Source organism: Bombus flavifrons, chromosome 7, assembly GCF_040668555.2.
Source record: "Bombus flavifrons isolate JBK064 chromosome 7, iyBomFlav1_principal, whole genome shotgun sequence".
Classification (NCBI taxonomy): Eukaryota; Metazoa; Arthropoda; class Insecta; order Hymenoptera; family Apidae; genus Bombus; species Bombus flavifrons.
The window spans coordinates 10,943,975-10,959,810 of record NC_138448.1 but is presented as its reverse complement, the minus strand read 5'-3'; the positions used below and the strand labels follow the sequence as shown (position 1 = coordinate 10,959,810).

At 34.2% G+C, this 15,836-nt stretch overlaps 1 protein-coding gene across 1 annotated transcript in view; it reads right to left on the bottom strand.

Moving 5' to 3' along the window:
• Window positions 1–15,836, bottom strand: part of LOC138181418 (uncharacterized) — a 230,640-nt gene that overhangs the window by 51,288 nt on the left and 163,516 nt on the right. The window contains exons 3-4 of the mRNA XM_069116183.1: window positions 8,685–8,918; window positions 6,964–7,430 (exon numbers count right to left, since the gene is read on the bottom strand). Coding sequence (XP_068972284.1) covers window positions 6,964–7,430; window positions 8,685–8,918 — 701 coding nt within the window. The remainder of the gene's footprint in view (window positions 1–6,963; window positions 7,431–8,684; window positions 8,919–15,836) is intronic.

Below are 15,836 nucleotides of genomic sequence, written 5' to 3'. Positions count from 1 at the left end.
CTTACTTCAGCAGTAATTGCAACTTTATATCAAAGCGCGCAAGAATGTTATTTACCCTCAACGATGGACGATCAACGATCATCCGAAACAAGCCGGAATGTGCAACGCTTCCTTCGAAAGCTGCTCTTGTTCGTGTTTCGTTGCTTGATATCGACGACTATGTGCATGACGGATCACAGGCGGTCCTCGATGACCTGTTATAAGCGTTCTCGTAGAATTATCGCTTTTCGAGATTCCATGCGATACGACGAAATTTATGACTGGCCGGTTGATTTATTTCTTTGCAAATTGCGATCAATAACGTTGCCGGGTTGTATCAACTGTGAGGACAAGATCGCTCGTTAGAGCACGCTTTCAATTACGGAATACACATTTACCAGGCATAATATTAGTGGCCGCGGGATAAAGGGGAAAAGGTTTCGCGAGTATTTGTTCCTTCGCGCGGATACTCGTTGCTTCTCTGTTGCATTTTGATGCATTTTCACCGATAATTTATAACTTTATAACAGAGCCAGGCCATGTGTGATTAATGATCACCTACATAGCTGAACGTACAACAGATAGAAAGGATTTCTCGTTATAGTACGTGTTATAATTTCGCTCGATTTTTCTTCGTTTCACACACGAACGCGTTGTGCGTGTAGAGTGGCCAGTCGGCTAAGGAACGTGCAATTATATCTTTGCTCTTAACAATCCTCACGGATGAATTTATTAAACCCAACAAAAGAGTAATTTGAGTTTTTTGGTTTTCAGAGAAAAGTGATGTACACACGTGGCGACATTCGATGTGAAGGTTGATTATCTGCGAAAGGGTTTCCCATGAAAATGGAATCGTGTTTCAGTTAGAGAAAACAGAACTACTTTGTTAGAAGACTAAATTTGTTAGACTAAACAGAAATAGCATGTTTTTCACGAAATCTGTTTGAAATAGGAAATTAATAGTTTTGTTGGTTCAGCTATAAGAATATTTCTTCCCCTTTATAATAGTTCAGAAATATGAATTCCCAAAATGTTTGAAATCACGTTGTTATTAAAGAAGATTACTATTGAGATATGTATAATTTTATGTGCTAGACTAAGCTGACCGTGTAGTGGTGATACATGTATGTGAATATGAACGTGTGCAAGTATGTGTGTGCGCGGCGCCTCGAAAACAAAGGAATGTAATTCTGTTCAGTTAACAGTGTGGTATGGAAGAAGGTGAGACGCGTGCAAGTGTGTATCGATGAATATCTTTGAAATCGTTTATCAAATAAATATATCACTATTCTAATATAAATTCTAAGTGTAAATTTAGTGTTCCTATAGCATTATTTTGGTAATTAAGATCCAGAATTCTTAACAATTACAGATATCATTGTTTCGTTGTAAGAGCGACGTAAGTAGGAAAAGTGTGTTTCTCAGGGAATCTGTTTCAAGTAGGAAATTATTAATAATTGTTTCGTTTAGCGATAATGATCGCTAGGTCGTATCGTTCTTATTAAACACTAAGATCAATTTGTGCTGACTTGTAGTTTCACGATCATAGAAGATTCCGATTAAAAAATTATCCGGTTAACACATTGAACGACTTAAAAAATGAATTCTTCGTTCTATATATATACAATTACCTTCGTTCCAGGCATTAAAACCTAAACTACAGCGAAGTTTCTGAATCGCTGCTAAATTTTCTCCGCTTTCTAGAACTTCAGTCGTTCTAAAATTACTATCGAATTGTTGCTGCGCGTAGTAACTCGCATGGCGATCTAGTTGAAAGTTGTCATTGCTACGAATGGTTTGGCGACGCTCAACTTGCAGAATCAAAGTTCTAAGGGTGTATTTATCCGTCACACAGGCGCTCACAGGTTGCTTGTGTTTTCTCGCAAGCTCGTGGTAAACAACAACGGCGACAGGCGAATAAAGTTGGCGGGAAGCTGGGTAAAGTTCGACGCAAGATTGGAGGGAGACCTGCACTGTAAACAGGGGAATACAGGTGTCCCCGTTTCCATAACGTTCGATTTCCGGATTGTTATCAGCCGTGGGAAGTTTTGCGTATGCACGGTCCGCGCCTCGATATATTTCCCGCAAGCCTGTTATGTCAACGCCATGCTACACCACCACCCACTTAGCCGCCTACACTTCAATCTCTACCTGCGTTGTTTAGAACATACAAAATGAGATATCAGATGCGGGAGAAACGTCTTTGTGCCACGGTACAAAACTGTTCAAACGTTGGAACTAATTGGAAATTTATTTATGAAATTTATACTTAACGTGCCAATCTTACCCATTGATCAAAAATTTTCTGTAATTTCTTGCTTTTCTCTTGAGAGATATAATGCACGTTTCACGAGTTATAACGCGTAACTATCCATCGCAGAAAATATCAGAAATCAGAGAAGAATAACACAAAGACGACAATAGAATTCCTCAAACAAACCAGTCTAATAAATAAAATCTGAAATATCGAAGGTGTCGCTAATAACCACGAACAATAACACGACGCTAAACTTACAAAAAAGAAATATCAATTTGGAACATATTCGTGCTAAAACTATATTTCTTTAGAGCTCATAAAAATATACATTTGGATAAACATTTGCAGCTTATTTATCAGGGGCTCTAAGAATGATGTCCTGACGATGATTATTATCCAACTCGTGACCGTAAACGAATTTATTGATCGTGTTATTGATAATTGTTCTTGAAAAATTAGTGTCGCTGATTGTATTTCTAATTGTGTCGTTCCTCTAAAAAAAACCAACGATATCTATAATTTTTCTTTTTATTCAAGCTTCATTCAAATTTCAAGCTTCTATTTAGGTTACATTTCTTTGTTTGTATTCACAGAAATATTTCTAAATGTCCACGTGCAATGACGAGCGAGACTAATTCTAAGATCCAAAGAACGAGAAAGAGAGCCGCTAGAATAAAATCCGAGCAAATTCTCGCGAGCTAAACGTTATTGCGCTTTCAAACGGGTAAAGTATCTGCCTCCATTGGAAACAGATTACCGATGAAAAATTGAAGATGGATAGCCACGAAGTCGTTGAAAGAGGGAGAAAGGCATAGAGCGTTGGTGGTCGCATTCATTTGAACTGGCACGTTGCTATTCGCGACAAAGAGCTTTGAATTTGACGCGCACTTCGCCGTCTATCAGCGACAAAGGACTCCCAGAAGATACCTGGCGCGTCTTATCCGTGAAATTCATCCAACAAAAGTGTGTCAAGCTTGGTCCCTCCCTTCGTCCTTACTCCGACCATTGTGTTTCTACCTTTATTCCACTTAATGTGACGCAGGATAGACGATAAAATGCCCGCGAGTGCTTCAGAATGATAGAACTAAGGAGTCAGCAACCGTTGGATGGAGAAGAAAAAACCGACAGGCAGACGTAAAGGGATTTTTCCAAAAGAAGGTTTTGATGCAATGAAATTTACTATTGTAGATAGATATACACTGCGAGGCTAAAATGCTTTCGCATATAAACAAAGTGAAAGAGATTTTTGGATAGGGAACGTCAGTCGATACTCACCAGACTAAGAACACGATACGGAACTTCGCCAATGTTCACGTAATCGCAAAAGAAGAACCGGAGAAGTGTAACATTTGTTGCATAAGAATCAATGTAGAACATCTACCAAATGAATGAGCAAAATTTCAGAATGAAAGGCAACAACACAATATTCCAAGTAATCCCAAGACCATCCTAAAATAGGAAAAAAGAAATGAAACGGTTCTTACAGTTTCTAAAAGACAAACCTTCTTCAGCTAATCTAAGAGATTTATTCAATTTTCATCTGAACTTGAGATATACTGTTCATATCGTTTGGCAAATTGATTGTTCTTCTCACAATGTTGTAGTTTTTACACTGCGGTAAGAACTGTGCTTAATGGGAGTTGGTTCATCGGATTTTTCATACATTGTCGCATGCTGAGATTTTATGATTGAAAATAAGACGAAAATCAAGAACAGGAAAATTGCGTCGAAGGCTTTATCTTCGAGGCTATCGTGGCTGAATGTTTGTCAATTACACGTGTATTTGACAATTCTCGATTATATATTATGCTCTGTAATTTTTAATTCTCAATTAGATAGGAGTGCACAATTGGCAGAAGGTTGTTTAGAAGCAAGATAAAATTTTTTCATTCTTCTCGCAAAATTAAGTCCGAAAATTTGTGGAGTACGCTGCGTCAGGTTAATTCTTAATTAAAAGTGTATAAACTCACAAGGTGTGTCATCTACGCCTGCTAGTTGTACTCGTTAAGCGGTAGCTGGTAGAAAAATCAGCGAACGTATGGTCGTGATTGAACATGGATTTCAATCGTGTTAGCAGAAAATGTTCCTGGAAACTTTAATGAGTTGGGAATCGTGTTTGCTGCGAATATGAATATAATGACACAGGTAAATTCGAGAAAGAGGTGATTATTACCTGGTGATTCGAGGTGTAAATGGTTTTATGACGGAGATTGATCCGTTAGATTATTTACAAAGCTTTTGAGTATTTGACATTTTAGTTAACGTAAAACATGTAAACTGTTTTGCTGATTTAAATTTGACGATTAATTTACATTAAATCCTACTAATTATTTTAACTTTGTTTCCTGCTACAACTCATTGCGTAATATAAAATACATTTGTTATTAGACAAATTTTATGAATTATTAAGTTTTCCTCAATAATAAATCTCGGAGTCCCATAGGCAATCAAATGACAATAGTAAAATGATTACTTTATACATATAAGAAAATATAATTAAAATAATTGGAATAATTAAAGGGTATATTTTGATAGGACATAAAAATATTTGTAAATTATTTATTCTTGTAATAATTATGTTCCAGGAAAGACACGTAGTTTTTAAATCAGTTACCACCGATATCTAAATTATTTAATCTCTTACTATCAACAGAAATTCTCTAAAAGACAGTTCCCTCCCTAAGAAGATGAAACTCATCCTCTGTATTCATTCATCTTTCCCTCATCTACGGTAATACTTCAAAATACATAAAACACCGAAAATAAAACTCCGATAATATGACATTATTCTTCATTTGTACGTTGCCGTTACGTTAACCGTCGATTACGAATCAGAGAAGAAAAATGGGGGATGATACACGCGTTGGAATTAGAAAACGATATGGAAGACGGGAGGAAGAGAAGAGAGGGAAAAAGTGACGGGAAGAGGGATTCAGCAAACAGATTGGAAAGCCAACAAAGTTATCGAACAACGGTAAAGGGAAGCCTGCCAATGGGAAAGGGGATGAAAGAAGTTTCACGAAAAGAAGTCGAATAATACTATGAATAGAAGAAAACCGGGGCAAAGGCGAAGGAAGGAAAATTACAGAGTGATCTCGAGGAGAGATAAGGAATTATTTGAAAGATACGTAAAAATGAATGCTGAAACGTAAGTGGAGAAAAGTAGTAAAGGGGGCGGATACATCGTAACGAAACGATATTAAAGGCAGCTTGGTTTGAGTGGTGTGGAAAAGGAAAAGAACAACGAAGAAACCAAATAATCGTGGTGGGTGGCGAGGAAAGAGGGAGAAAAAGGAGAAACGAAACAGAGCGGAAGAAGTTTTGAAACGATTAGTACGGAAGAAATCGCAAACGGTGTACGAGATAAATTTCACAAGGAAAAGAATATCGAGAGAAAACTAGAGTAATAAACGTAAAAATACGTTTGCGTTTAGTACTTCGAATGTTGCCCGTTTCGTTTACAGCTTAGATATTGCAACGAACGTGAACTACTTTGTTGGAATTATAATTTCTACTTCGAATTCTAATTGTGATTGAATGGCTGATTTTCACAGAAACCTCTGCCATTTTTGTAGTAACAGTTTCTTTTAGATGTAATTAAATATAGCGCATCATTGTGTTATAAATTGTCTGATAATTTACAAATTTCAATTCTAATATATCGTCGATTATAAATCTTATAAATACACTGGATGTTAGAGAAAAGTAGGCGATATTTGTATCCCAGATATCAAGAAGATGAAGAAAATTCATGCATAAGAATGTCTGAGTTTTATTTTTCAAGATATAAACAATTCCATTTATAGAAATGCAACGAATAATTTACATTCAGCGGTTCCACTTTTTTCTAACGTCCGGTACATTTATAAGGAATTCTAAAATAATTCGTCTGTTCACTAATGAATCTAGCATTGAAAAGCGTATATAATATATTCTGCATATACTTCTTTTATTTCAAAACTATTTATCATCGAAATGTATCAACAAATTTTCGCCATATATTGTACATATCCAGTTTCAATTCGTTGCGTTGTATTATATTCAGTACCTCGTATTTTATTTACATTTTAAAACATGACACTGATTTACGAAATGAAGATTTTATTCATCGAACATTTCCAACACGGCCCGCACGAAAGAGAATAAGTCTGTTAATCTATATAGACAACCTTATTTTATTTATAATTAAATATCTTTATCTGACTGAATATTTTTGAGTTTTCAACTCCCCATTAAAATTTTATCGAAATTAAAACCTAATTTTCATTCGGAACACCACCCTAAAGTATACTCCCATGTGTATAAGTATTTTGATACTTGCTATATTTAAGTGCGTTCCAATTACAAGACGAAGTTGATATTTATTAATCGCTTGTCTTAGGAAAAACTAAATTATAATATGTTTTGAAGATTTTCTTACAGAAATACAATCTATGTATTTATTTCTTATACATTTCAATCTCTTGTTTTGCTATTTCTTAAGTATCCGATAGCTGGCAGTTTTAGTGGCTATACGCTATACACTTTCAAATAGCACCGTACTAATTTATCAATCAATATCAATAGTTAAATCAAGCCTATCATCTCTATCACAAACGTGACTAGACATTATAAAATAGTAATTCGATAAAGAATTATATTTAAATGAAACATCCGGCAACCTATGGACGCGAGTGTACGAAACTACAGCGTGCACTGAATATACATAAATGGAAAATGTAACTCACCAGGAGTTATATTAGGGAACGGCTGTCCAGGCAACGAGGGCGGATGTTCGTCCTCGGGTGACCGTTCGGACGCGTAACCTTGATCCTGCGGTTCCCCGCCAGCCAGTTTGCTCAACTTCAAATCGATGCACTTGCTAAACTGTTGTCGATGCCTGACCAACTCGCAATCAGGCTTATGCACGATCTGCATCAGTAGATCGTTATCTGTGGCGTCAGGGATGCGCGGCTGCGAGGTCGAAGAGTTCGTATCTGACGCCTTTCCGCCGTTTCTACTTTCCTGCTTCCGTTTCGGTAGCGTGCCCACCAAGTCGAGATCCGAATTTCGGTGACATCTGTCCTCCAGGGACGTGTCCCGAGTGTACCTTCTTGTCGAATCTCCAGATACCGTGTCGACGCTACGATTTCTTCTCACGGAGTCGAAATTTCCATGGCGACACCTCACCAAGTCAAGGTCACTCTGCTGGTACCTGCAACAATTACAGGATTCTTGAATTTTTTAAATGACACAGAAACTTCCTTGACGATCGGTTCTGTCGTTTACTTTGTTCCGTTTACTCTTAGTTTTCCATCGATTTAATTTTTAGCTTTCCCGAATAAGATGGAACATTCGTTAGATTAGTATAATAAGTGAATTACGGGTTATTAATGCAAATTCACGCTTCTGTAGAGACGCATGAAGGAACAGAAACTAAGGAGAAATTTGTTTTACCTAATGAATATAAAATAGGTGCTAAACTTTGCATAGGTTGTATATAGTTTTGCAAGGTCGGATATTTGTTATAGGATTAGTATAATAGAAAATTGATTTTTTAAAATGAGTAACTCGTACAGTATCGTGGTGTTAATTGAGTGAAAAATTCTCGAAAAACGAAAAATGAAGTAGTATTTCGTATTTCGTATATTTCTAATGAGCTCTCTGAAGATCCTCTTGTATTTAATGTTCATGTTTAATAAGGAAGTAATTTAAATATGATAGTTCATATTTAAATACGTTTGCGTGTAAGAAGATAATCTCCCAGATCAAATGGGATAAAATTTCGTTAAAAGATTTATTATCTAAGTTTCCTGTCGTTCCATGAAATTTTCGAAAAATCGGTCAGTTTTTACGGAAATGCTAGGAAATAGATACCTTGCCATTTGCATTCGTTAATACACGTTGTTGCAATATTCGTCTAGTTGCAGAGTTATTATGCAAATTGCGTAAATGCTGCAATTTTGGCATTACGGGTCTGCGATACCGCTTTTACGTAATATCTGCCATTTTAATATGATTTTAGTTGCAATGAAAAATGGAACCAAAATATGTTTCTTTAATTTTAGAATTTTAAATAGTATTGTTACATTTATTCAACATTCCCACATAAATTTCTTCCTTTAATTAACTCTACACGCAACTGTAATATACTAAAACTAGCGTAACCACATAATTATTACTTTTGATACATCATACAATACACTATAAGAAATCCTAATTGCTCCTTTTCAACAACTATAGTAAAACCTAGTCATATATTTTTAAGTACGCTAAAGTACTCTACGAGACAGGTGCCGTAGCGTATGCAACAAATTTCAGCTCGTTTCAACTGCAGTTTTAACGAAACATAATATTTCGTTTCCAATATTCTTCGATAATCGGCATTGATATTTTGCTCTAAATTTGATCTATATGCGTATACCATTACTGCTAAGGAAATCGTGTGCAAAAGTAAATGATGGCATACCTCCAAGGATCATTTTCATCGAGAGAGTCTTGCGATCGATGTTTCACGAGATCCAGAGTTCCAGTTGGTCCACCGTCTGAAAAATGTACGCCCAACGATCGTTTCTTGTGTGGTAGAGTTCCACCAAGATTCCCGGTGATAGTATCCGTCATTACGTTATTATTTTCCTTTGGATCGTCGTCCAGCACGTCCTTGTCATCTAGATGATTGGGCAACGAGCCACAGAATTTATATCTGGAAAGAAGGCGTTACTTGTTCTGAATGTCTCGCGAAAAAGGCAGAAGATGGCTCAAATGTCAATCTAAATTTTCAAAATACGCCAATTTAATAATTTAACATTAATTTAAAATAAGACTCGTATGATAAGAAAGATGATGAAATAACGAAATTGGAATTTTATTAACATTTTCATGCAAAAGTAATAATGCGTATATCGTGAGGCATAAAAGAAGTAGGAAGATCTTTGTTATTTTATTTTTAAATTATCATTATCAAAAGTTACTTTGTGTTTTATTCGAAAATTGTATGCCGCGGTTAGCAATTAGGAATGTTGGTAATTCAGAGAATTAAAAATGAAAACAGATAAATGAGATTTCGTATAATCAAATAATTAAAACGAAGATTGCGGTAATTAAAATTTAATTTTTCTACTGTACATGTATGAAATTTGAAATTTAGTTTCCAGGCGCAGATTTTATTTATCAAAATAAATGGAATGATATGAAAAAATTTTCCTTCATTTACGCGAATACGGCTATTACTTTAATTACTTTTATTTTATAATTTTTACTTGAAATATCCTGTCATTTTACACAAATATTTATCTCTGTAATATTTATCTCTATAGTATTACATTTTGCATGTAAATGTTATTTCCTCATGGGATTTCCGGATATTAGAGATATTATATTGAACATATTTTTTAATCTAGATATATTCGGTAATATGCTTTGATAATACTAACAATATATTTTAATATTGTATTATGTTTAAGATATTTTGTCACATATATATCGTGTCCTATATTGCATCATATTACAAATATAGTTCACGTTCTTTACGTGAAACATGAAATAACCAATTACCCAATTTAAACAATGATATTTAACCTGAGACTAAACAAGAAAAGCGTATGTTGCAGGAAAACGCATTGTCGATGTTTGCATAATTCACATAGTTCGGTGTTTGTTCACTTTCCTGAGTTAGATGGTACGTGTACATACGAGATTTGTTCTAACATACAGTGGGAATAGCGGAGACTATACTTTTTTCTTTTCCATAAGAAAACATCTACAACAAAATGTTATCGTCCAATAGAGCAAAAAAATATTCATCACTTTTTTGTATTTCTAATTTAATTACAATGGGTATAGTGGTTTAAAGCTACTGATTTTAATAATAACATTACAATATTTTTATCTCATATTAATTAATCGATTAATTCTAATGTGAATTTCAGATAAAGGAAGCTACGGAAAATCTTTAATTTTTTTTTTACTGAATTTTTCACAGAACAATAAAAGTTCGAATATTTATGAAAGAGAATGAAATGTTTCATTGTTATTCATTGTTCTACGTTAATTAAATTTTGTCAATTTTATGAAAATTTTATCCGATTACAACACAAAGTCGTATCCTTTCATGCATAAAGACATTCCCACTTTAAAATTAATTTTAAACTTTATCAACGCGCAAAATACTGGCGATCATAACGTCATTATCTTTTATCCTTCATAAGTATTAAATTTCAATTTCCATTTGTCTGTAAAACAGAGTAACTCATAAACATACCGACAAATGTCACGCGATAAATTTCTGACATTATCGCCACTCTATTTATATTAACAGTTCATAATCTTGACATGTGACATATAAAGCATGTGGCTGTCACATGCTATCAGATATAGTCGTAGCACGGGTGTGTCATATTTGCATTAATGCAAAACGATTATTTTTGTAAATGGAGTAGAACCATCGTTGTTCGAATTAATTAAAATGAAGATCAAAGATAAGCAAGGAATCGTTTCTTCTCTAGTGGTATAATCAATAAGTGGTAATATCAATAAGATTATTGATTGTCTATGCATCTCGTTGTAATTGTCAAATAGCGCTAATCTTTAGTACGTTAATATTAAAACAGTAGCTAACAATGACGAAGAATAAGTTGTAATATAATTGTAATGTACTACACCTGCATATAACATTTTCTCTAAACTATTATTTTTACAATCTGTCATAATATTCTTTCTATTCTAAGTAAAACTTGTCCATCATCGAAAAATTAACCCCTAATTAATATAATAATAAATTAATAGTATAATTGTTATATATTACACTTGTATTTAACATTGTTTCTTTGAAACTGTTTTTATCATCTGTCACAATATTCTTTTTTAAAATTACGATTAACCCCCCCTATATTATTATAACGGTACAGTCGTAGAAAAGAATTATCATAAAGGAACAAATTGCGAATCTCAGTTTCGTTTCACGTCACGATTGTGTCTACATGTTACGCAGCTTGTCAGACATGATGAGCGGTTTCACGACAAACTACGTGTTATAAGCTTTCGCGCCGTTTGCACGTGACACCATTTCCAATATTACAATATATCCGTTGTAAAGCATACGCGAGGACGTTCAGACCTTGGGAATTTTCAAGAACAAATTATACAGTTTAAAACTGCGTAGACATTTCTAATCAACCATAATTTTACTTGGCGTTATGACGTGCTCGTGACAAGTTTCTCTAATATTCCAATGTCATGTTCATTATTCGCTATGGCTATTTAAACTCGTAGCTGTTTCGTTGATCTTTCAGGTCAATGAGAAGATTTGTATTCTGGAATCTGATTGCTGTCGTTTCTTGTAATTTAATTAAAGAATTTGTAAGTTACGTTTCGAAAGTATTGGGCACTGAGTAACAGATATCGGATAAATCGAAATAGCATGAATAAATTAGAATCGATTAGAAAGGAAATTGGTGTGGTTTACAGATCTAGAGATTAATCTTTGCTAACAAACGATTTTTGAATGTTCAGTAACAGAGAAAGCGAAGTAATCCTTTAATAATATAACATATATTGTACTTTATATTTTACATTAATATTTTCTATTAATCTTAAAATCAACACGTAGCATTGTCATTTTCATAAATGGGATCCATTTGTACTCGTATTTTCTTTATTTAAAATATCCTATACAATACGGTTCTGTTCCTACAGATTCCTTTCACTTCAATAGTTCTCTCACATAAAGGAATCGTCAAGAAGAAAAGTACTTTCATACGTCGTTCGATATTGTTGCATCGTGAGCATGTTGAACAACAGCACTTACGCAAATGAGATCAAGATTCGTGCGCCTTTTAACCCGTGTCTCTCTGCTTTTTACCCTGTTCATCCCTGTTTCCTCGCAGCTCGCATCCGTTTTCGTGCAAACGAGGATTTAATGGAAACCGCCCCAGTTCCGCGACTGACCGACCTTAAAGGGACTTTAAATTATCTCGCGACTAACCTGTTATGCCACATTATACTCCATGGTTGTTGGTTGTTCAAGCAAGGCTGAGCACTATCTCGTAACGAGGAATCCACGACAGCATCGCGCTTAATTCCGTTTATGAGTAGTGTTTCCCTTGATTCAACCTTGATTTATTACTATTTACTATCCTCTTCTGTAGCTAATTTGGATGACTCCGGGCATTTTCATTTCTATTTCTTAAGCCGAGGTGAAAAGCATTTTTTAGAAGTTTCTCAGATGAGATCTGAATGGATTTTTTAATTTATCGAATAATTTAGAATATTTTTTATTATCTTTTTAATTTGTATAAAGCGTAGGGAAATATTTGCCTACATATTAAAAATGCTTTAGAAAATATTTTATCGGCTCGTATTATTTCACTGGTTTTATTCCTCGCACGCTTCTCTTATACTTTTATTTTTTATTCACAGCGGGGAAATATTTGTCTATAGATTAAAAATGTTTTAGGAAATATTTTATCAGTACCTGATATTTTCCTAGTCTCACTTGTGATATTTCGAGAATATGTTTTTTCTGTTCTTTAGTTTTCATAGACGAGAGGAGGAAATATTTATTTATGAATGAAAGATGTTTCAAATTTGCAATGATATCAAAGATCTTTAAAGGGTAACGTACTTTTTACATTTTTAGAAGCATTCAATTTGTAACTGATTCTCTTGAAAAATTATTTATCAGCTACATGAAAATGCTGCAAGATTTGAATACAAAGCAAATTATGCGAAGATGATTCAGTGTTGACGTGTAGCCATTAATTTCATCTTCATTAATATCGAATAGTTCATGTTTAGTAATCGACATGCAATTAATTTTGTAATTTTCATGCAGAGCAGTGAGATAATTACAAGCGCAAAATGAATATATTAATCTGTTATCGCTATTTCGCTTCACAAAATCACGATTTACACGATCACGATCCATATAATTGAAAATTATCGCTTAAGTGTTTCCCTGCTCTATAATCAGAATTGAAATTCACGCCTCGATACGATATTGCATGTAATTTCTTTTACAAGTGAAAATATTTTTATCGAACTAATTACAAAACTGCCACAATTAAAAAGAACAACAGTCGAAAAATTCATAAACTTTATTCAACCAATCGTCCATATATGAATAAGACACTCTCTTTGTATAGATGTGCCGTTTTTTTTGTTCTGTTGTATTTTCTAAAATGGAAATAACTGTTTTTATAACAGCCTCTGTCAAATAGATTCGTAGAAATTTCTCATAAATTCACGTTGAAATCCACACGATTCTACGAAAGCAATATTATTTTAGTAATTACATAGATAGTTTGTTTAAATAAAATATCCTCTCTCTACAAGTTCCGCTTCAAGTTTCTGTATTTTTTGTCACACATCAACAAACGAAATGGTTTCTTTTGAAACAAATTTGTCACGTTATCTAATTATCAATGCTTAGCAAGGTTCACTGGGGTTGAAAGTAACTGGGGTTAACTGGTGCTTGCCATATGATGAAGAATTGAAATTAAAAGACACACATCAATATTCTAGAACGAGGTCACAATACAAAAAATCAAGATGGAATATACAAGATTAACCCACGCATAGCTGTTGGAAAAAGGTCGTCCCATTATGTGATACGTCTAACAGAAAAATTGCCGTAATACTTTATCCTATATCGCGACAAATTCTTTGCTGTTGAATCATACGTTACTACTAGTTCCACCTTTGCACAGGATAACGTAAAAATGTCTTATCAAACATTACAACTGTCAATGCTTTTAAAAAAGATGGATCGAGCCAAAAAAATGATAAAATTCAATCTATGATTTCAGCTGAGCCAAGTCAATGATCAATTATAGTGGTTTCTGAGATTGTAAACGTCAATCTGTTATGCTTTTATTTTTTATTCACAGTCTATAGATTAAACCTGCTTTAAGAAATATTTTATCAGCATCTGATATTTTGCTAGTTTCATTTGTGATATTTAATGAATATGTTTTCTCTGTCCTTTAGTTTTCATGGACGAGAGAAGGTCAGTAAAAAGTCAATAAAAAAGACTATTCTACAAGTCGTATTCTAATTTTTTTCAATATTTCTAAAGTGATAGCAGATGAATATCATTTTTTGTTAAATTTATCTATTATCAAGTAAAGTTGTTTCTCTCTATCGTTACACTGTTGATTCAAATTTCAAGAAAGTTATCCATAAGTTCCTATCATTTTTTAAATGAAGCGCAACGGAAAGCGCTTCGAACTGGTTTCCTTCTACCGGTTACTCTAGAATCGAAGGCAGTAAATTCCGTACCTGTTAAACTGCGAACTACATTATTCGAAAAGAGTTTACAACTGTAGGCGGAAGCGCGTTGTAATTAAATTCATCCAGAAGATGAGGCAGTAAAGATAGTTGAGCAAAACGAATGCCTCGGTAGTTTCGCACGAGTGAAATCTCCTTTTGTCCTGCCTACAAAATTCTTCCACGCAATAAAAACTAACTACGTTAACCTGGCATATTCAGTTATGTCGGATGATCAAGTGATAATACGAAGCGCACGAAGAACGCGGCGTAACGGGAATGTACATAAAGAAATTTGTCAAAAGAACCAAGTTAATTCGGAAATACGTTTTCGTGAATACCAGGGTAAAATATTCCAGATACTTAGCGTTTCAAACGTTTAATTAGTGTAGGTAATAAATACAGTTCCGAGTAAAGTAGACCGGGATCGAAAGTAATCGTTTAACTTTGGAATGCGATTTCGCTAAGACTATTAGAATGAAAAGAAAGGTAATTGGTAATTATATCCGGAGCATATATATTTATTTGACGTTATTGAACTCATAACGATTTAACAAACCGAGTCTTTCAAATAAATGCAATCGTTGATTAATGCATAAACGTTTTATTCTCGTTATTTTTAATTTTAACGTGCAAAATAATATAATAAACTGCTGAATAAATTGAAGCTGATTTTTATACCGTTGCTAGAACATAATTCCTGTTATTAAATTAACGAAGAAAATAATAATTTGAAGCTTTCCGTGCAAAATAATGTACAAGCAAAGACAATTGTCGGATCTTTTTATGATTAAACAAAAAGATAAAATCTCGTTGAGAAACGACATTGTATTATGCAACGATTTAATAGAACCGTTTCGCATTTTCAAAGTGGACAAAGAAGATATTCGGTAAGTACATTTCATTAGTTTTCATCGATCACGTTCTTCTCGTGCTAACACGATCGAGACAGAATCGACGAGCATGTTAAACCCATGTTGTATGACTGAACGTAAGGCAAACATTGACTGAATATTAATTAGAATTGGCGTGTTTGGGCAATAGTGTATCAATAGTCCATTTAAGCTCGATAACGCGGCTTGGGAATATCTTGCGAAAGAATCGATCGCGAACCGACCTCCTCTCCTTTTATATCCTGCAATCGTTCAGACCTTTTGTATCCACCGACTTTATCGTTAAATTAAATTCTGTTTGTTCTTGGCACGGTAAGAAGAACTCGACCGAATTAGAAACACGAAAAATCACTTACTCTCTCTTCCAGCGTTTCTTTCTCCGTTTTAGAGTGCACGAAAATTTCTATGTACGTACTTTCCGAGATTTTTGTTCGAATAAATTCTCGAAGATGATCGTTGTTAAT